The 21,561-nt window shown below is 37.3% G+C and overlaps 5 protein-coding genes and 1 pseudogene across 7 annotated transcripts in view; 5 read left to right on the top strand and 1 right to left on the bottom strand.

Moving 5' to 3' along the window:
• LOC101313049 (tRNA uridine 5-carboxymethylaminomethyl modification enzyme MnmG-like) overlaps positions 1-6,491 on the top strand; it is a 13,776-nt gene extending 7,285 nt beyond the window's left edge. The window contains exons 10-13 of the mRNA XM_004306380.1: positions 1,286-1,452; positions 2,274-2,491; positions 2,650-2,742; positions 6,144-6,491. Of these exons, the coding sequence (XP_004306428.1) occupies positions 1,286-1,452; positions 2,274-2,491; positions 2,650-2,742; positions 6,144-6,335 (670 nt within the window). The 3' untranslated portion in view covers positions 6,336-6,491. The remainder of the gene's footprint in view (positions 1-1,285; positions 1,453-2,273; positions 2,492-2,649; positions 2,743-6,143) is intronic.
• Positions 6,492-6,604: 113 nt separating this feature from the next.
• Positions 6,605-9,264, top strand: LOC101312379. Of its 3 annotated transcripts, none has more exons than XM_004306378.1 (3): positions 6,605-7,065; positions 7,138-7,221; positions 9,049-9,264. In XM_004306378.1, the coding sequence occupies exons 1-3, from the start codon at positions 6,925-6,927 to the stop codon at positions 9,067-9,069; spliced, it is 246 nt and encodes an 81-aa protein (XP_004306426.1). In that variant the 5' UTR covers positions 6,605-6,924; the 3' UTR covers positions 9,070-9,264. The 3 variants fall into 3 exon arrangements, with proteins under 3 accessions (XP_004306426.1, XP_004306427.1, XP_004306425.1); XM_004306379.1 differs by lacking the exon at positions 9,049-9,264 and adding an exon at positions 7,489-7,707; XM_004306377.1 differs by having other exon boundaries at positions 6,616-7,221.
• A 1,477-nt stretch (positions 9,265-10,741) lies between these two features.
• LOC101312086 (sucrose-phosphatase 2-like) lies at positions 10,742-14,175 on the top strand. The gene is made up of 9 exons (XM_004306376.1): positions 10,742-10,888; positions 10,958-11,251; positions 11,356-11,457; positions 11,680-11,874; positions 11,961-12,251; positions 13,056-13,242; positions 13,792-13,838; positions 13,966-14,070; positions 14,147-14,175. The coding sequence occupies exons 1-8, from the start codon at positions 10,826-10,828 to the stop codon at positions 14,056-14,058; spliced, it is 1,272 nt and encodes a 423-aa protein (XP_004306424.1). The 5' UTR covers positions 10,742-10,825; the 3' UTR covers positions 14,059-14,070; positions 14,147-14,175.
• A 1,524-nt stretch (positions 14,176-15,699) lies between these two features.
• Positions 15,700-16,749, top strand: LOC101311793 (50S ribosomal protein 5, chloroplastic-like). The gene is made up of 2 exons (XM_004306375.1): positions 15,700-15,776; positions 16,053-16,749. The coding sequence occupies exons 1-2, from the start codon at positions 15,701-15,703 to the stop codon at positions 16,361-16,363; spliced, it is 387 nt and encodes a 128-aa protein (XP_004306423.1). The 5' UTR covers position 15,700; the 3' UTR covers positions 16,364-16,749.
• Positions 16,750-18,101: 1,352 nt separating this feature from the next.
• On the bottom strand, positions 18,102-19,307 carry LOC101296718 (periplasmic beta-glucosidase-like). The gene is made up of 3 exons (XM_004308127.1): positions 19,233-19,307; positions 18,952-19,156; positions 18,102-18,598 (listed from the first exon to the last, which is right to left on the bottom strand). Exons 1-3 carry the CDS (start codon positions 19,305-19,307, stop codon positions 18,102-18,104), a joined length of 777 nt encoding a protein of 258 aa, XP_004308175.1.
• Positions 19,308-19,427: 120 nt separating this feature from the next.
• LOC101296433 lies at positions 19,428-20,144 on the top strand (annotated as a pseudogene).
• Positions 20,145-21,561: the final 1,417 nt, after the last annotated feature.

Below are 21,561 nucleotides of genomic sequence, written 5' to 3'. Positions count from 1 at the left end.
CGAATTGCAGTTTTCTGGCCAGATTGACTTGTTTGAAGTTTTGGGTGATCTGGCCGGAAAACTGCAATTCGGCGGACTCGCCGGGGATGGAAAGTGGTCGGGGAAGCTGCTGGAGCCCGCTGGGGTGGAGGCACGCCCTCGCTGGCGCCGTACGGTGGCGAACGGACGAAAATCCGCACCGTAAAGCGGTGCGGACTTCCGCAGCTGAGACAGCCTGTATATATATATATACACGCACTACTTTTTTTTTCTCATTGGACATACAGCTTTCTTACTTGGTTGATGCAAAGCAAGTAGGTTAACCCAGCAACTAAGTGTGAAACCGGCACTTAGGGCTAGGGAAGGATTACTCCAATCACCATTGGAGCCTAGATTTCTAAGGGAGTATCTGAATCTCTAAATATTTCAGTAAAACTGCTTCAGAACTGAGTTCTTCAGGTCTAGGTTAAACCCTTTTGAAATACCTCTAAACATTCCCTAGACTCTTCTAAAGACGCCCATAAATAAACTCCTACTTCCTAGATTACATTAAATGCCTAACAGCTAGCAAACAACAACATTTAATAGTCAAAAACAACTCCCAAGGAATGATAATTTCTGCATCATGAAGAAAAGAAGAGAAAAGGAAAAAAAAAAAAAAAAAAAAAAGAAAAGGGTAGCGGTGTTGATGATGAGAGTGGTAGTTTCTCTCAGAAGAGAAAAACGAGAGGTGAACTTGAGGTAGTATGTCAAATTTTAAAACAGTGAGGTATCTTGGCTCTATAATAAGTTTAGGGAGCTAATTTTCAAAGGGTATTTCTTAGGTTTGGTTTTCTTGGTTTTATTGTTGCAAACAGTGTTTGCTTGGTGAGATATACAGTGATGTTAGGGAGGAGGAGCTGGATCATCTCTGGTACAGGTCTCAATTCTTCGCTTGTTATGGACTTCAAGATTTTCAAACTGCGGGGATAGTTTTATATATATATTTTTTGCTTTCTTTTGTGTTTCTTCTTTTTTTGCTTGTTTTTGCGGCTGTAGCTTGGTTTGCCTGTTTGCTTGTTTTCGTGGATTCATGATCGGCTGTTTTGTAATTTTCTTCCTTGTCATGAGATGTCCAAAAAATTAAAAACTTTGTTATGACATTTTTTCATATAATTGCTGACATTGTGTTAGAAATGATAGCTTGAACTCCATGCTTACCAGCATAACTAAATTTTCATAACAGAAAATAAGTATATGATCTGTATGTTCATTGTTGAGTTTCACCAGTATAACATGCATATAAGTGCTTCCTTTACTTTTCCAGCCGCTCTGAACACCGGCTACTTCTTCGATCCGACAACGCAGATAGCCGTCTGACCCCGTTGGGCCGTGAAATTGGATTGATAGATGATAGACGTTGGAAACTCTACCAAGACAAGCAAGCTCGAATCTTAGAAGAGAAGAAGCGATTAAAAAGTGTTCGGATATCAGGTTTATATTTTAAATTTCATATTGAAGCAGATAATCATTCAAGTGATTCATTGATGAACTACACTTCTGACATCTCTGAATTGACTTTTGTACTTTGACTTTTCCGCTTCATAAAATTTTTGAAGAAAAAAAATATATATGCCCCTTTAGTTTTCTAAAACTTCCAGTTTGGCCTAATGTCAATTTCTAAATGTATACCTTGCGATTTTTTACTTTCTGCTAATGATCTCTCCTAGGTTTATTATTTCTTCTGCCCAAACTTGTGTCGGTAATTTCTATTTTCCTTCCCTTTTTATTTTGTTAATTAGAGTGAACCTGATAAGTATCTAGTGCAATTAAGTGGGATCTAAAATCCAAGTAGCAGCATTTTCGCATAACGTTAGGTCCCGCTTTTGTGACAATCCTGTGGTCGTTTACTTACTCAATAATCTGACCTTGTTGAATATGGCTTAGAATCTTCTGAAACTTTTCATGAAAAGGGAAATTTACAGGGCCACCTTGAGCAGAGGGAGCAGAAAAGTTTAGGTCTTTTATTGCTTCTTATCAGAACAGCTCGATTTTTTCTTCGAGTCACTTCCAGATGCTCATCATATCAAAGTATTTTCTCGACAGGATCATCATGTAGGAGATATAGATAATATTGTGACCTCAAAATCACATTGCTTTGCAGAAATGCTTCGGAAAAAGTAGTCTGATCTTTATTGCTCATTCCTTTTAGTAGGGTAAAGTATGCTCAAGTATGATAGTATAATTTGGGCTTTATGGGATATTAACTGAAACTTTAAGTTATTGTTTTTTTTTGTTTTTTGTTTTTTTTTCAGGGGGAGATCTGTCTGCTAATGTTACTAGTCTTTCATGTCAGCCAGTGAAAGACTTTTCAACTCTGGAGAGTCTTCTTAAGAAACCACATGTAGAATATAAAGTTCTTGACAAGCATGGTTATGGGAATGAAATGTTGTCTAGAGTTGAAAAAGAATGCGTGGAGATTGACATCAAGTATGAGGGTTTCATTGTGCGCCAGCAGAACCAACTTCAACAGGTGAAAGAGATGTATTTTGGTGCCGTCAATTTTCGTAATTAGTATAAACCTGCAATTGATTGATTAGTTACATTACCATTTTTTTTGTTAACTATCTAAACTTATCTTTATGCATATAAGGCTGTATATCTCATTTTTCCAACTCATATTCTACATAGATGGCCCATCAACAACATAAAAGACTTCCAGAGGACTTGGATTACAATGCAATAACAACATTGTCCCTTGAAGCACGTGAAAAACTCTCAAAGGTGTGTACTGTTATTTAATTTTGGATTATGGCTTGATAGTTGATACACAAGTCCAGAACTCGGGAAGTATGTGCCTAAACTGGATTTTCATGATGGTGCTTTGGTAGTAGGGTTATAATACCAAAATGTAATGACTGCTAGGGGTTCTCTCTCCAACGAGGACTTTTGAAATGAAGACTAAAAGAGGACTTCAAAGACAGATAACTTGTATATTGAAAAAAAAACTAATAAAATTATAAAACACAGTTCCAACTGTTAATTTGAAAGTCCTCATTAGACTCTCATGACTGCTATATGAATAGTTGGAAGCATAATGCTGAAAGACAGAATTTAAAACTTCTTATGAAACCTCGTGGTCATCCCTGGAGAAATAAGACTGTTGAGGTTAAGAGAATGCATTGATGTGGGACAAAGCAAGATAGGTGCTGGTTCGGAATACGGGCCGATTTAGATGGCATGAAGTTTGGTGATAAGAAATGCATCTATGTGTTGCAATGCTTATACATTTAATCAGGGTGATGAAAAATATATAAATTAGAAGAGAGTATAAATGAAGATTCAAATACTGTAACAAGTAGTATCTTGAAAATTTAAATTTCCTTAGAAGGGAAACTAAAACAAGTCTACTAACTCTTGACTTGTAAAACACTTGAGAGCGAAGATCTCAACAACAAAAAACAAGCAATAGCAGAGAAATACTTGCGGTAGGATTAATGTAGGAACGATCCTTTTGAGTTCTAGGGCTGAATATACCCAAAGAAACTCTATATATTCTATTCAAAATACAAAAGCTGCCTAACAAGACTCCAAAACGATAGATATATAGGTAATAGCAGACCCTAATAAAAGCAGGAATCTGAAAAGACTTAAAAGAATAATAAAACATAAGAAAGAAAATATTAAAAGATACTTCTATTATTGGTTTAGAATAATGGCCTTCAGGGTTTAAATGTAAGAGCACTAGTTGGTTGACTTGTGGTAGTTTCCCTTCTAAGGAAATTTAAATTTTCAAGATACCACTTGTTACAGATTTGAATCTTCAATTTTCATACATACTTCTATGTCTGTGTTTGCCAGACTGATTGTTGGTCGATTGTCTTGTTGCTATTGTAGAATCACAATTTTTGTCTACTCAAACACTAGCTTTCAATTTTTGTTGAGATCTTCTCTCTGCTACTTTAATCCTACTGCAAGTATCTCTCTGCTATTGCGTTCCTTAGTTGGATTCAAACCACCAACTTGAATAATTAGGATGGAAAAAGTTAGAAGAGTACGAGGCCAAATGAAAGACCAAGATCACTTTGCCTCCCAATTTCCTCCCTCTGCTCTATACTCCATCTAATTTCTTTGAAGTGCCTGTTTCCATCAATTAATTGTGCTTCTGCTTGCATATGAGGCATCTTTATTAGAGACATCAGTTGGCTTTCCATATTTTAGCAAGTATGGAGAATATTTCTCACAGTAAATTCATTTTCTAATTTGGAATATACAATCTAGTTTCTCGTTTTTGCTTTTAAGTATATCTTTAGTTGGGTTTGGGGCTGCTCAGTGAAACAGGGGAATGTACCTCTAGAAATAGATTTCCTTCTTTTAATGGGATTGTGAGGTTTTGGTTCTGCTGAAGATGAAAATCAAAGCCTTCTATTCAATGGATTTGCCATTTTCATCTGTCTGTGCAAATTTTGCAATCTCAATCTACATGCTCCAACCTTCCTGGAATTTCCTACTCTCCAGTTTCTGCCTTGCCAGCTAGATTAGGGGTAAAACACTTGAGAGCGAAGATCTCAACAAAAAAAACAAGCAATAGCAGAGAAATACTTGCAGTAGGATTAGAGTAGGAACGATCTTTTTGAAATCTAGGGCTGAATATACCCAAAGAAAACTGTGTTCTATTCAAAATACAAAAGCTGCCCTACAAGACTCCAAAACGCTAGATATATAGGTAATAGCAAACCCTAATAAAAGCAGGAATCTAAAAAGACTTAAAAGAATACTAAAACATAACAAAGAGATTGATAAAAGATAATAATCTCCTAATTAATTTAGGAGTCTTTTGGAAGCTCCTGCATCACAGACATCCCCCCAAACTTCATAGCCTTCAGGGTTTAAATGTAAGAGCACTGTGTTTTCATACATCTATTCCCCTTCAGTAGTAGTTTGTGTTTGCCAGACTAATTTTTGGTTGATTGTCTTGTTGCTATTGTAGAATCACAATTTTTGTCTACTCCTCAAACACTAGCCTTCAAGTCCCTCAGGCATTGTCCGTCCCCATATGGTCACACGGATGGGAAACAATAAAGGGTTGTATCCCTTCCTTCTATTCCTCATTTTTTGACAATGCGACTGAATTGTGATGCAGTATACTTACTACCTAGACACCAGGATCAATAAGTTCTAAGGCTTAGGGCTTTAAACACACACAGAACACTTTGATTTAAGAATCACTCCCAGGTTTCCCACCCAAAACTGGGCTTCACGCTAATCCCATCACAGGAAAACTCAGAAAATACTCTGATAATTTTTTATTCATCAAAACATACCTGAGCATTAGGCCCTTACACTTATTTATTCTTGAGCAGATAGCTCACATTGACTAGCATTAAAGACTCTTTAGGACTCTCTTCTAAATCTGAAGCATTCAAGAGTTGTTAAAAGAGACCTCAAAACTTCTAAACTGAAACAGAAATCTGAAAACACTTAAAAGGACACTAGGCTTAGAGACTTCTAGAAACAGACTTGGTTTCCTTCCAGCTGAAATAATTATCTTGAAAGATTAGGTGCTCTCTCCTTCCATTTCTTTCGCTCATAAACCTTAAAAGGTTTGACTATGATGTCGTCACAAATTTGACTCTATCAAGGAGTTGAGATTAGGAGATTGCAAGTTGCGTCATGCAGAACACCTCAATCGAGAGGATTTAAGTGCTTTAATTGCAAGTTTACTTTGTTGCTCACTCATTGTAAAGAACAATCTTATTTATCCCTTCCACGCTTTATATAAGGCTAAGATGAAAAGTTTCACCAGTGATCAGACCATTCATCAGGTGGCAACATTACTGTTCGAGTATGAACCACACAAGTTTGCAATCTAAGTTCTTGAACCCTAATGGTTCAGTTGGATGAAGGAAACTTAAGTCTCCTTTACCCATTTTCAATCAGCTCAGGAGAGAGATAATACCCGCTCCCCCCATCCCTCCCCCCCTCTCTGTAATTTTGTTAGGTAGGCGGTGTTGGTGCTAGGGGCATAAGGATTCTCTTTACTGCAAAGTTGTTCACTGCATTATCATGCATCTTTGGTCAAGTAGATGTTCCTTTTGTCTGAATAACCAACTTTGTGTATCGTTTTAGTTGCATCTGCAAAATCATTATTTCATCCAGTTGTAATTAATATAGCATGCTTTCAGGTGAGACCACAAACCATTGGTCAGGCAAGTAGAGTTGGTGGGGTGAATCCTGCTGATATTACTGCTCTCCTCATTATCCTTGAAGCCAATAGGAAAATAGCATACCAAGAGAAGAGGCTCCAATTGCTAAACTCCGTGAAGACAGATACAGATCGACACATATCTGCAGCTTCATTAAAGGAGACAAATTGAGAATTGGCAATCGAGTTGATTGAAGTATGTATTGTGCCAAGTAGTATGTGTAAGAAACCAAAGCTTGACTTGAAGAACAAATTGATTCCGCAGAAAAGCTAACTTGTAACTTGAGATACTTGGTAGGGTAACAAACAGAAGTCAACATATTTCGTAGTTAACCAAGCAGCAATTGCATAGTGACAAGCTTGCGACAGATTACGGCAAGCTGAAGCAATGCCTTGTCTCATAAACGTCATTTTTTCTTTTTCCGGCACGGGGGGATATCTGGAGAAGGCCATTATTCCAACTCAACGTTCTGAAAGACGGAAGAGAAAATTGGTTAGATATATGGCTGATGATGATAGCTGTGGGTGCATGTACTTTGATTAGGAGTAAAAAATATATGTTTCCAACAAACTTCTTTTAGGCACCCCTTGTAACCAAAAATAAAAAATAAAAAAACTTGATCGAAGCTGAAGCAGATACCAATTCAACGGACCAACAACCTAGCGTCCCCGGTGGACATAATTTATTTATTGTTTTTGGCTTTCTATTTGTATAAGCTCGACTTGAGGCAAGAGCAAAAGAGCATAAAGCAAAAGAAGAGATGGCTATGAGATTTGTTCAGAGCCGAGTGGTGGTGCCGACTCCGACTCGAGCCTGGTTGACTCGCACCCGTTTCTACGGTGACGGAAAGGGCAAGGTTCTCAGCGAGGAGGAACGCGCTGCTGAGAACGTCTACATCAAGGTACGTACCCCAATTCGCCTCCTTTGCTCGATCTGTCTTGGAATTAATTTTAGGGTTTGTTTTTTTCTGAAGAAAATGGAGAGGGAGAGGCTGGAGAAGCTGAAGCAGAAGGCTGCCAAAGAAAGCGCCGAGAACGAGAAAGTAATTGCTGATAAGGTACGGATTTCCAGCTCTGCCTCTCTCTTTGGTCTTTGCCGTTATGAATAATCATAATTGAGTTTACATGAAATTGTGGAATCTTATGTCTGTCCTTGTCCTTGCGCTGGGTAGGAGTTCAGATTTTTCGGACGTTTGCTTAAATTTAGACTTGATCGGCCACGTTTGGTAACTAGGATAAGATTGAATTAGGATAGTAATAAGATTAGATTAGGATAAGATTGGATTTATTTCAAATCCATTCATTTGTTTGGTTTGAAGGATTAGAACGGGAATAGATAAGTAAAAGAAGCAGATCTCTGTTCGGTATCCATCTTCTTCAACTCAATCAAATGGAAAATCCTCATGTCATCTTCATCCTCTGCATCTACGACCTTCACTCTCAACGAGTTCGAGCCATGGTGGCTTAAGTTGGCCCCTCCCTCATGGTGGTCTTGGCTTTCTGCATCCACAAACGCAACCTCAATTCCTATTTCAGATCCAGATTCGCCGTGTCTCTCGCACGTCGCCGTCTCGCATCACCACCGAATATGACGACGAAGAGGATCCACCGAAGTAGATCTCATCGAAGAAGACGATCAAGACCCAAGGCGGTTTTGCTGCAGATCACGAGACTGTAATTGATCAAAAGGACGACGTAGAATTGGATGGGTAGAACTGGATCGAAGAGGATTCTGATTTTTAAGGAGGGGTGATTGATCGAAGAGGAAGGAAGCTCTCTTCTACAACGAACCAACATGAACACGTAAAATTGGATGGGTAGTTTTCTCGAGTGTTTTGATCAAATCCAGTTGGATAAAAATTATAACACCTTCTCAGCAAGATTTCAAATGAAGGTCTGACATGATAAAAGTTTTCTGGTTGCTTGATATCTGAAAGTCCAAACACTAGATAGGAAATAATCAATCTTGTCAGGGCCTCATATCCAGGCAAACAAACGCCTCCGATGGGGTTAGTAGCATATGTCAACTTAATAGATGGAGGATAGGGGACAGGCATCCTTTTATTTTTCAAACTTGAAGCATCTATAATCTATGAAGGTGATGCATGGTAGGTTTCAAGTTCTATTCAGTCTTCCGATCCTTCATGGATGTTCTTCTTTGATGCAGGGCAGAAACTGGAAGTTTCTGTCTTGCGGCTAGACACTTGAGAGCGAAGATCTACAAAAAAAAAAAAAAACAATAGCACAAAGATACTTGCAGTAGGATTAAATAAAAATGATCCTTCTGAGTGCTAGGGCTGAATATACCCAAAGAAACTCTATATATTCTATTCAAGATACAAAAGCTGCCTAACAAGAGTCCAAAAAGCTAGATATATAGGTGATAGCAAACCGTAATAAAAGCAGGAATCTAAAATGACTTGGGAGAATAATAAAGAGGATAATAGAAGATAATAAACTCGTAATTAATTTAGGAGTCTTTTGGATGCTCCTGCATCATTCTTTCTATAAGTGACTCGTTTGACATGGTTCAGTATGTTTTCAGTCATGGCTGCCTGTTCAAGATAACTTGTTTCTTCATTTTGTACCACCTAATGTAGCGGCTAGACTACTATGACGATATGTTGCCAGTCTCTACTTTCTCAGTTTGATTTCCATCTGTGTATAAAAAGCTAATATTTTGGTTTCTCTTTTGTTTTGTTTTTACATTTTATTTTCTTCTTTTTTGTGTGCCAAAAGATAAGTTGGTGGAACTGTTGTTGTTTTATGTTTCATTTTCTAATCTGAATATGCTTCAGACATAAAAAATAATATGTTGCCCGTATGGCATTCCTACCTTGATACTACTGGGGCTGCAAATTCATTTACTCCCATCTCTTTTGCAGAAGACTGACGGGACCCATTAGTGGCTCAAACAGTGATTTGCTCAACCTGATAGCATCAGAAGTAATCCTGATTACAGGAATATCAATATCGTGACTTTTAGCCATGGGGTTTTTGCTGCTTCAATTTTGTTGTTCTTTTGATATCTCCTAGACCGTATGTTGCAGGATACCTAATATGTTTGCTATGACTGCTATGTTTATTTTCCTTGATCGCGTCATTCTTTCTGTTCATGCCTATTTACTATTCTTGTTGTGTGACTGTGGTAACAAAGTTTAGCGATGAACATGTAGGTGACCATAATTAAGAGCAATGAATCGAAAGGGACGACCAATGTGTTCTTTCCTTGCGTGAAAGATGCAACAATTATTAATTCATTTCAATATTTCATTCTTGACTAAACAAACAATGCAGTAAAACTGTTCACACAAGCAACTTTGATATATGCATGAAGCGTTCAACTACTTGCACATTATTCTAGTTATTCTAGTTACAAACAAAACTTTGGTATAAACACTAACATCAAAGTCCCCGTCTCCCTATCATGATAGCTTGACCTTGTGTTCTCTGAACTGAAGTCTATTTGCCTGAAGGCTCTGCAGGTTCCTTACCTTGTACGGAATCTTCTTCTTGCGAGCATCAAATCTCAAGTGCATTCTCTAGAAGCACACACCATGTTTCTGAATCAGGCGATTATTCCTCTGACGAGCCATTACTATGCTAAAAAGTGCATCATACCATAGTAATCAAATAACATACGAGCTTTCTTTTCTTTTTCTGTTTTCTGATGTCCCACTTTTTCACACAACAGAAAAATACTTTTTCATTGTAATGTCATGCTCGTCAATCATACAATACAATTTTGTTGGCAACTCACCAATTTGAAGAGTAAAAATGGTCTTCGTTAGTGTTTGCTAGCCAAACGGGAAGTACAATGGCTATTTTTTATTTTTTTTAAATAAGATAGTTTCGATCATTAATTATCCATGATAAAAAAAATGTACATCAATCGGTAAGGTAACAAACTAACTGACAAGCACCTGCAACATATAAGCTCGGGGGGAAGATTGACACGTTAAAATTTTAAAATTTTGAACTTAACGAACAAAGAAAATAACAAAGAATACGAACCATCTCAAATCCACTAAAGAAGACAAAGAAATGAATTTCTCCGCGCGCACACATAGATCCCTTACATTTATGGCTACAACAATAATGGTCTACATGACGTCACTGCCAATACTAATCCTACCTAAAGGCATAAAAGGCTCGACAAGCATACGGACAATAGCTCCCTTAAAGGTTTAACGGATTTGAGAGTGAGAGACAGCGTCTCACCGTTCTCACGACACTAAACAATGATATATCTCATATCAAACAATGCCTAGCCTCGTGTTTTATTTAAACTCAATATTTATCGATTCATGTAATTAAAACCGTTAAGGCATCGACCATGATAAGTAAAACAAGCAAGAATTTTACAAAGCCACAAACTATGGAATGGTTAGCTCTCCCTACCTGGAATGCCGTTTATTCCTATTACTTTGCTTTGTGTATGAGTAGTCATCGAGTTACTTATGTATTGATCGTTATGGTCGTTATTGGGTACGAGCTTAATTGGACCATTTCATTCTCTATAATAATAAAAAATAAAAATAAAAAATAAAAATATTACATGCGGCTGTGCAACTTGTTGTGGACCAATAATGATAGTAAATGAAACTTTCACTAGATTTCCAGTTTCCGGTTCACGGTTGGCAGTAGTAGTGATTGAAATTGATGGACTCTCGGTTGAATGGCTCTGCTCGTCTCATGCTGGTTTCGGATCTTGATTACACAATGGTATGATTTAGCTGCGTATTGCCCCTTGATCCATCGACCGGGTTTATCATTATGGTTTTTGTTATTCAGGTAGATCATGATGATCCTCGAAATACTTCTCTTCTCCGGTTTAATGCTCTATGGGAATCATTTTATCGCCACGATTCTCTGCTCGTATATTCAACCGGAAGATCACCTGTATCTTACAAACCCTTGTGGAATGTGAAGCCCTTGTTGACGCCCGATATTACTATCATGTCTGTCGGAACTGAGATTGTCTGTGGTGAGCTTCCCGATGATGGTTGGCAACTGCATCTCAATCATAATTGGGATAGAAACATTGTTGTTGAGGAAACACTCAAGTTTCCTCAGCTTACTCCTCAGGTACTTTTACTTTGTTTTTTTAGACCAAACAGATGAGGCAACTAGTGTGAAAATATAAGCTCTCATTATCACTTGCATTTCAATATTTGATCTACAAATTTCAGGCAGAGGCGGAGCAACGACCTCACAAGGTTAGCTTTTATGTAGACAAGGTTGAGGCAACTGAGATAATGAATGTTCTATCACAACGGTTAGCGAAACGTGGGGTGAGTTCACCTCTTGTTTTTTAAACATTATGGCTGGAATTTGTCTGATACTGTTTCCTGCTGAATTATGTTCTACACTGCTGCTATTTTTGTATTTATATATTTTTATTAGTTTTCTTGTACATGATTAAAATGCTTCTGTTACTTGAATGCATTTTTATGCTGTCAATGTGGTGATACATCTTGCTGATCTGTATAATGTGTGTATATGTGTTTGGTCAGTTAGATGTAAAGATAATATATAGCAGTGGGATTGCTTTGGACGTGCTACCAAAGGGTGCTGGCAAAGGGCAAGCTCTTGCATATCTGTTAAACAAGTTCAAAATTAATGGAAAACTGCCCTGCAATACACTTGTTTGTGGTGATTCTGGAAATGATGTCGAACTCTTCAGTCTTCCTGAAGTCAATGGTGTCATGGTGTGGAGCTTAAAACATTTCTTATTTCGTAAAAAACTCTTTATATGATTCATAGAAAGCAACTGATAAAGAAAATGAATATGCAGGTCGGTAATGCACAGGAAGAATTGTTACACTGGTATACACAAAATGCCAAGACCAATCGTCGCATACTGCATGCAACCGAGAGATGTGCGGCTGGGATCTTACAAGCCATTGGTTATTTTCATTTAGGTCCAAACATATCTCCAAGAGATATCAAAGACTTCCAAAAGTGCGAAGTAAACATTTTTAGCCCTGCTTATGAAGTGGTAAAGTTCTATCTTTTTTATGAGAAATGGCGACGTGCGGACGTAGAGAAATCGGAGCAGTATATGCAGAACTTAAGATCTATCTTTGTAAGTGTCATTCATCTTTCTTTCCCTTCTTTTAATCTTGAAGTATGCAAACTCTTCTAGACTCATAAATTCAGGGTGTCTTGGTCATGTGTGATGAAGGTTGGGCTGCTGTGGTAATAGCCGCTGCTTTGGTATGAAGATTTAAGATTGATTAGTTAAGATAACAATTATACAGCCAAATGAAAGATAAGAAAGGGCCTGTTTGGATTGTGGTTGTTAAAAACAAGTATGTGCTATGAAGGTTAGACTGCTGTGGTAATAGCCGCAGCTGTGCTATGATGATTTAAAATTGATTAGTTAAGATAATAATTATACAGCCAAATGAAAGATAAGAAAGGGCATGTTTGGATTGTTGTTGTTATATGGAAATAGTTGAGAAGCTAGTTTGGATATTATTTTGTACATCACTGTTTAATATCTACAGGTTTATAGTCGAATCTTCGAATGTCCATTTGTACTTTGTTCTATGCTTTTAGAAATAAGTTTGTTGTTTAATTATTTTGGCATGTAAGAGCTGAATGTTTTCAAATCTTTTTTGAGAAGGAATGATTTCAAATCTTAAATACACCCAATTTTGTTTTATTGATGGGATATGAAATTAGGATCCATCCTACTCTTACCCAATACTTTGTTTTTACAGACTTAATTGATCTATTTATCTATTGTATCTTCTAATCCAATCATTATCTTTCCTGAAAGTATTCCTGCTTAAAACTTTAATATTTGTAGTCGAAATATTTGCTTCATACTCGTAGTTTTCCCCTGTGTAATTCTGGTTTTGCTTTCTCTTTTGAATTTCCCTAGCATTCATTGGGTGTCTTTGTCCATCCCTTGGGAGTGGAGCTGCCTCTCCACCAGTGCATAGATGCAATGTCCAGGTTGTATGGAGATAAGCAAGGAAATCAATTTTGGACCTGGGTGGATCGGTTATCCTCGGCTCAAATTGGCTCGGACACATGGCTTGTGAAGTTCTACAAGTGGGAACTGAATGGTAAGAAAACCATTCTGGCACAGTAATGAGATTTATACAATGGTCTATTCTATGAGTCGAAGTAACCTGCAATTTATAACCTGCAATTTATATTTTACTAGTTAGGGTTAATATCAGAACCTATAGTTACCCTGAGAAAGAAAAGTTGATCCGGAAAGTCATAGTTTATCTGTGCGTGCCATGAGGTGTGAAGTTTGTCAGGGATCCTTGTGTTCTGATGTTTACTAAGCTAAAAGGGGTTCCCTAAAAATGGAAGTGAAAATCATCTTCAGAATTAAACTTATTGGGCTCTTCATTTGAGTGTGTGAAATACGGATTAAGATTTTTTGTTTGTAATTAGGATTGATAATTTTTTCTTTTCTTGTCTTCACCCCATTTGAGTCATTTCCTGGTAACCTCATTGGGCAGTCATCTAAGTGGCACACTGAATTGGTTACTGATAACATCAATTCAATTTAAGAATTACATAAGCTTTAGGTCACTTTCCTTTTCAATAAAAATGCTTTCTTCATCTAGTTTTATTGATGAAATATTAATTTTATTTTGTAGAGAATGAGCGGCAATGCACCTTAACTACAGTCTTAATAAAGTCACAGGTAGATTCTTAAATGTGCTCTCTTGTCTTCAAATAGCATCATACCCCGTGTTGGCATACGGTTATAACTTATAAAGATCTTAGATCTGGCAATAATTTTACTTATGATTTACTGCGGGGTTCACCAGGTTGAGGTGCCAGATACTTTCACTTGGCTGCATATGCATCAGACATGGTTGGATTGTTTTGGAAATGAACATGCAGAAAGATGGTTGTTTTAGGTTCTTAACAAGGTCCGCAACTATCTCTCACAACTCTGGTTTGTCATTGTAGCTAATATTTATTATCTAACTTGGTGAAAATATGCAGGACTCCCATTATGGTTGTCCTCCAGGTCAGCTTATAGGAGATTCATGTAACCAATCATCGGGTGGTGGAGCGCACGGCAAGCCTTCACCGGACCAGATATGAACCAGGGAAGATGCAGTAACTAGCATTCTAGAATGGTGAAGCGTGTAGTTACTGCATCTCTAAGGTGGTTGAAAATAGTGTCGTACTTTATGACCTGCAGGGCAATATTCATGTAAATATATAGTTAATGACAGATAGATTTCTTTTTGTTGGTTGGAAAAACAACTCAAATGCACTAGTATCTCATAGTTATTGACAAATGCTTTAAGATATCATCTTATTGCATTTTTTTTATTTTATTATTTGACATTATACGAGTGCCCCAATTTCTGGCTATGTCACTGGTCCTTAAGGTGATTATCTTAAAAAGTTTTGGCAGCATCGGTCCCCAAACTGTTGTGGCACGATCAAAATGATACTCATATTTACAAAACAATCAATGTGGTACCCAAACTTCATTTTTGCCTAGTAGAGGAGAGGGCTTCCAACTGTTGTTTAGGCTAAGCAGCGAGAACGTCGGCTTTGACGTCAATTTGGCGGTCTTTGCAGCACGGTACAACATGGGAGTTTGGTGGCAACGTGGTCGTGGACGGTTGCGTCAGAGCATGTAAGCGGGTAAGGTCAGCGGTGTCATGGCAGATTTGCTGGTTTTGGGATGGATTTCTTCTCTTGCCTCCCATTGGCTTGCACACTTGGGTTAGGGTTATGCTCTTGGCCCATTTTTTCTGTTTTAGTTTTAATTCCCTAAGTAAGCCCTTTTATTAGGGGAAAAGAAAAACTGAGCATGATTGAAATTGTTTTTACTTTTTTTATTGGGTGCGGCTATTGGCACCCCACCAAATACTTTGTTCACCCCACATTTCAATTTTAAACTAAATATTCCAATACTAACCCCATAATCAAGAATTTTTGTGAAAATATAATATTAAACTAAAATCTATAAAATCCAAAACAACAGCAATTCTCTACATCTTTACGTCGAAAAAAAAAAAAAAAATTACTCTACTATACTTTCAAATACATATTTGAGAATTACTTCTAATCTTCAACATGGTGGTTATTACAATGTGGTGTGATGTTCGTTGTTAATTTATTTTATTTATGGCTTCAAAAAAAAATATATATATATATATTCATAATCGTAAAGATGGAAATCAAGAAAGAGATCGAGGAGAACATATATAGGATGTGGTTTGAAAAGAACGGAGGTCTGCGTCAAATATATTGATGAGATGTTTGTATATATTTTAGATTTTATCAGATTGAGGAAAATAAAAGAAAGAAAATAAAAACCAAATTTTCTCAAAATTGTAAGGGCATAATTGGAACATTAAAGATAAAAAATAAGACGTGGGGTGAACTGAGCATTTAGTGGGGTAGAAATAGCCGCACCCTTTTTTATTTTTGAAAAAATTTGACAGAAATTGGAAAGGATGGAGGTCCCTACATGGGCTCTTATCCAAAAAGGCAAAAGCCACAGCAAAACCAACCAAAACACTCGAAGGCCGAAAAATGGCTCTTCTTTTGTGCTCTACTCCCCTGGCGCTCAACGCCGTGTCCTCTCGTCCTTCAAATGTCACCGCCGCTAGTAAGCTCTCTCCGTCTTCGCATTTAATTTATTGTAATGAGAATTTATCATGCTAAGAAATTGGAGAATATTGTTGAATTTGATTTGAGCCGCTCTTTGCTACTATGTGTGGGGTTTACTAAAACTCGTCGATTGAATTTGCTTTCATTTTTTGTTCGTAATCTACTTACTTTTTCTTATAAGCTTCTATTATCTTTAATGAAATGAAATGGTTGAATCTTATTCTTGATACTCTGGGCTCATGTTCATCCGATGATTTTTTTATTGGGTATTCAGCTCACAGGATGCACATGAATCCCATACATCCCAAATGTTTCAGTGGAGTGCGACTTCAACTGCCCATGGTTGCCAAAAAGTCGGTTTCACTGGTTGTGAAGGCTTCTGAGGGTGCCGAGGCCCCTTCAGAGGTGGTACCTGTTGACAAGCTTCCCTTGGAGTCAAAGCTGCAGGAAAGGCTGGAGCAGAAGACGCGGATGAAGCTGGCCAAGAAGATAAGACTTCGGAGGAAGAGACTTGTGCGCAAGCGAAAACTCAGAAAGAAAGGGCGATGGCCTCCTTCAAAGATGAACAAGTTGAAGAATGTCTGACCTTTACCTAAAGGTTTCTTGCAGGTTTATCATGTCATTTATTTTATTTTTGCAAGATCAAATTTATCCTGATGTGAATCAACTTTGTCTGTTTAAGTCTTAATGATATGATTTCTTTGCGAATAGTGTTGCCAAATTTGATCTTCTAATTAAGGATGGCAGAAGTGCTTGTGCTTTTTCAGCTTGGCTAATTCATCAAGAAATCTGGGAGTGTACAATTTGTTTTGTCTTGGTCTCTACTCAAAAATCTGAGCTTTGTCAAATCAATATAAGAAGCAATAGTTAAAGATCAGGACCAGTGATTCTGCTGAAAATTTAGCACTGCTGATAGTAGTATATAGACTAGTGTAGGCAATGCGATCTTCGTGCAATAGATCAGGACTAGGTGTGGAAACAGTAAAACAGTGATTGCAGTAATACATGAAACTCCCAACCTGGCAAACTTGTTGTAGATAATGTAGATTGAACACAAAGATTAGAGTGTACAGATAATGATTCTTATATTTGCAAGCCATTAGGATGAATCTGTAGCTGTTGGTAGTTGGGCTACATTGCATTTGCATTCAGTTTTGATGTTGGAAGGAGCTCGACCTTGATAGATGCGTTCAGTTTTGATGAATCTGTAAGTGTTGCTTTTTGTAGTTGAGTTTAGAAGATGATTTATTTGTGTTGTAATAGTCTGAGCCACACAGTACTAATCCATTGGTAACTCACCATATAATTCTTGCTTTAACAGGCGGCGATTGACTTCCACCATTTCTCCTAACTAATTGATTCATTCAGATGGTATCATGGAATGGTTAAAGATATCAAATGGTTGATGTCCGAACTGTATATTAACCATATTGTGCACAAGCCTGTAGTATGGTACCGCATAAGATAGCTCGATACTGGTGTTCACAAAAAGGGTCATCTTTTGGCAGGCTCATAAATTGTAATCCAGAAAAAAAAAAAAAAAAAAAAAAAAAGACTGGAAAATCTATGCAACCTCTACTGTCTGGGTGCTATTACTTATACAAGTTATTTCAACTGGAATGTCATATCAACCATTCAACCAAAAACCACGGCAAGAACTGAAGCCAATTTCCCGTATCAATAAACCAGAGGTCAAATAAATCTAGAATCTTCACTCTATCAATAACTACCAAACAGCCGACATATTTTCAGCAAAGATTACACATATGGTGCAAGTTCCAATAAAGAATGTTGCGATTGTCACAAAAAATTGAGATCGCAATCACTGTTCAGTTTAGATTTCAGAGGTAAAATTATACCTCTACGGACCGTTTGCCAGCTTGTAACTATTGGAAACTCTAGTCTTAAGCTGATAATTAGAGCAACAGCAACGAGAAATGTCCATGGCCTTCTAAATACATCAGCTGAAGTTGATCTACAGACATCAATAAACCATATGTAAGTATTCCATGCAACCAAAGTTATTTCATCATCAACATAAATGCCAGAAACCATAGGTAGTGATGACTGAATGAAACCTAAAGCTACCATGATTTGCAACTAAAACTTCAATACAGGTCTACCACGATCACATGTCTTTTAGAATGATGCAAAACTATAAGATAATGCCCTACATTTTGATACTAAAGTTTCACAGAAGCAGGTTTCATTCTGGAAGAAATATAAGACTAGATATACCAGCATGTTCCAAACTCTTCTCTTCAGAAGAGAGGATAATATGATCGCATTGTTTGCCTCACATAGCATGACATAAATGCAGGAATTACCTTGTTACGAGCTCCTTAACTGACTCAGTTTCAAGTCCAAACCCAAAAGGGAAAAGAGGATCATAGTGTGGATCCCCAATTTTCATCGGGAGCTGATCTACACGTCTGAACCATGTTCTCGAAAGCTTTCCACTGAATCCATGCTCATCATAAAGGACATCAGTGATTCCTTGGCCTTCAGTTCCTGGCAACCATGCTGCTACCAGGGCATCAATTGATGAAACATACAGTTCAATCACAACAGGTCTGCCAGAAATTATAATAACAATGCACTTGACAGCTTCACGCACACTGGTGATGACACTTGGGCCAGGATCCGCCATAGTTAAGTTCATACTGTCTCCATCAGTCTCAGCATAAGGGTGCTCACCAACAACAACAATGGCATATTCAAAGTTGTTGGACTTGACAAAATCACTATCAGGATTCTCAAGATAGACAACTTCTGTGCTTGAATCAACCGTTGATTTGATAGCACCGAGGATGGTGGTTCCTAGTTATGAAAAGGAATCACTATCATTTATTAAAGTAATTTCAAAGATTTCAACATTTTAATAGAAAGATGTGCTTCAAGGGTATCAAGACATAATATGAAGAATTTTAGGGCACTTGATCCAACCATCAGAAATCTTACAGATAAACAACTGGCTCAGTATATAGACCATAAGTATACATAGACATTCTCGATCAATCACATAGATATGAAGACCATATGTATAAACATTTTTACCTACGGCCTACCACTCCATTTTCTGTATACTCAGAGTCATTGTCATTCAATGGAAAATGGAAGTATCGCATACAGAGAAAGATATTTATTAATTTAGCTATTATAAAAGACCATACCCCTTGTTTTGTTGTTGCCACTGAATCCTTGCCAAGCCATTGTCCATCCACCACACTGGTAACCCAGATTATCAGCATGACTACCAGCAACCAAGATTTTGGGCACCTTCTTAGGAAGAGGTAGGACTGGAATGGTTCCATTTTTCCCATTCTTCAGAAGCACAAGTGACTTTCTCACAGCCTCCCTTGCCAAATCTCTATGAGCCTGTTATGGTAGCATAAACATCGATTATGTCATACATAACTACACTGTACGATTTTCTAAGAAAAAAGAATTGCACATTCTTCCTTTCGGGAAGGGAGGATTTTATGCTATTGGTTATTTTATGCTTTCGGGCTGGGATCTTACAAGCCATTGGTTATTTTCATTTAGGTCCAAATGTATCTCCAAGAGATATCAAAGACGTCCAAAAGTGCAAAGTATACATTTTTAGCCCTGCTTATGAAGTGGTAAAGTTCTATCTTTTTTATGAGAAATGGCGACGTGCGGACGTAGAGAAATCGGAGTAGTTTTTGCAGAACTTAAGATCTATCTTTGTAAGTGTCATTCATCTTTCGTTCCCTTCTTTTATTCTTGAAGTATGCGAACTCTTCTAGACTCATAACTGTCAAAGTTAGTTTGTGCTTTAGCTTGATATCGGTCTTAAACAATCTGCCATGTACTTATAGTTCCTGATAATTTTTTTAATGATGCAGGGACTGAAAAATTTCCTAGCACAACTTGTGTATTTGTTGATGTTAGAGATGTTGCGATTGCGCATATTCTAGCTTTTGAGAACCCCTCAGCTAGTGGACGTTATTGTTTAGCTGAAAGCGTAAAACACTGTTCAGAGGCTGTGAAAATGTTGAGTGATATCTCCCCTGCACTCAATCTTCCGTAGAAGTAAGTTGATAGAGGGAGGGAAGTTCATTTGGTCAAGTTGATACCTGCAAATACATCTTTGCTATATCTCTGCCTTTTGTTCTGTTCTCATACTTTGTTAAAGTAATTCTTATGCTCAGTACCGCCGGATAATGCAAACATTTTCACAATCTCAACAGTTGCTGTTTTGGACAGATGTGCAGATGACAAACCTTTCACACCAACTTACCAGGTATCCAAGGAAAGAGCCCAAACTCTGGGTGTAAAGCTTACTCCACTTGAAGTGTCTTTGAAGGATACTCTTGAAAGTTTGAAGAGCAAGAACTTCTAATTATGGAACTCATTTGCAAGTAAGGAAACAGTTACTGTGTATCTTGTAGTGTTAATTTGCTCATAATTAAGCGTACCTCAATGGTGTTCTGAGCATTTGCAGAAAACTTCAACTATGATTGATAGAAATGAAGCCCTTGAGAGGGAGTGCATGGTGCCATTACCGGTCTTTACGAAGCCTTTGGTTTGGGACATTGGGTTGTAAGGGCAACTCCAACAATGGTACTATAATTGGGTCTTGGTCTTAAAATAAGACTTTTCATCTCTAACAACACATTTTTAGTGGCTTTGATCTTGGATTTATAGGACTTGGTCATATTTTGAGTTTTATGTTTGATGGTTTTCTAAGACCAAGACCCAAACAGTGCATTGGGCCCGCATTAATTCAACTGGGCCACGAAAAAGAAGAATTGACGCGTTGGAAAGAGAGAAGAGAGACGCGTGCGCCTTTTCTTCTTGGCGTGCATGGACGCGCTTCTCCTTGAATGGCTTTTGGGGAGCTGTGGAGCTCCGTCTCCTAGTGGTTTTTGGGGTTTTCCAATAGTACTCTTCCCAACGGCCCGATTTGTTACAATTTGGAAATCAATGGTTAATTTAATTTGTATCTTTTCCAAATCATCCAATGGTAAGAATTTATTAATTAAAAGATATTGCCTCTATTAAATACATCATGAAGAATGCCAATTTTACTTGAAAAAATAAAAAAATGTACCAGAAATATCAGAAAAAAAATACATAAACCCGTGTAGGAACAGTTTTTTGAATAAACTCTATTAAATGATAAAAATAATTTAATATATTATGATAAAAATAAAAATTATTAAATTTCTTTTATTTAATAATGTTAACCTATTATTTAAAATAATATTCATGAACCATTGTACTCAAAACTTATTTTAATCAAGTAAAATGAATATAATACCACAAAATATGACTCATTGTTGGAGATGAGAAAATGAGTCTTATATGAATAGTGTAATAAGAGGTCCTATAATGGATATAAGACTCAATTATAGGACTATATATGGTTGGAGTTGCCCTAACGTCTTAAGACTTTATGTGAAATGAAACTGACAAATAATGAAAATTAGAGCAATATTGCAATGACAGATTTCATTGGTTACACATTGCTTGTGTAACCGTTAGGACAACAATTTGTATTATATTAAAGAGTAAATTTCAGTTTACTCCCCTGAACTTTAGGTCTAAAATCAGTCCGATACCTCATCTTTTTTTTGAATCAGTTTCATCCCTAAACTTTCAAAATGACACCAATATCGACTAAAATGACTCTCTCGCTCTCGCTCTCGCTCTCGTTCTCTCTCTCTCTCTCTCTCTCTCTCTCTCTCTCTCTCTCTCTCTCTCTCTCTCTCTCTCTCTCTCTCTCTCTCTCTCTCTCTCATATTACCGCCCAGCTC

The sequence above is a fragment of the Fragaria vesca genome, linkage group LG7, assembly GCF_000184155.1.
Source record: "Fragaria vesca subsp. vesca linkage group LG7, FraVesHawaii_1.0, whole genome shotgun sequence".
In the NCBI taxonomy this organism is placed as follows: domain Eukaryota; kingdom Viridiplantae; phylum Streptophyta; class Magnoliopsida; order Rosales; family Rosaceae; genus Fragaria; species Fragaria vesca.
The sequence above is the reverse complement of the archived record's forward strand: the minus strand, read 5'-3'. Positions and strand labels throughout refer to the sequence as shown.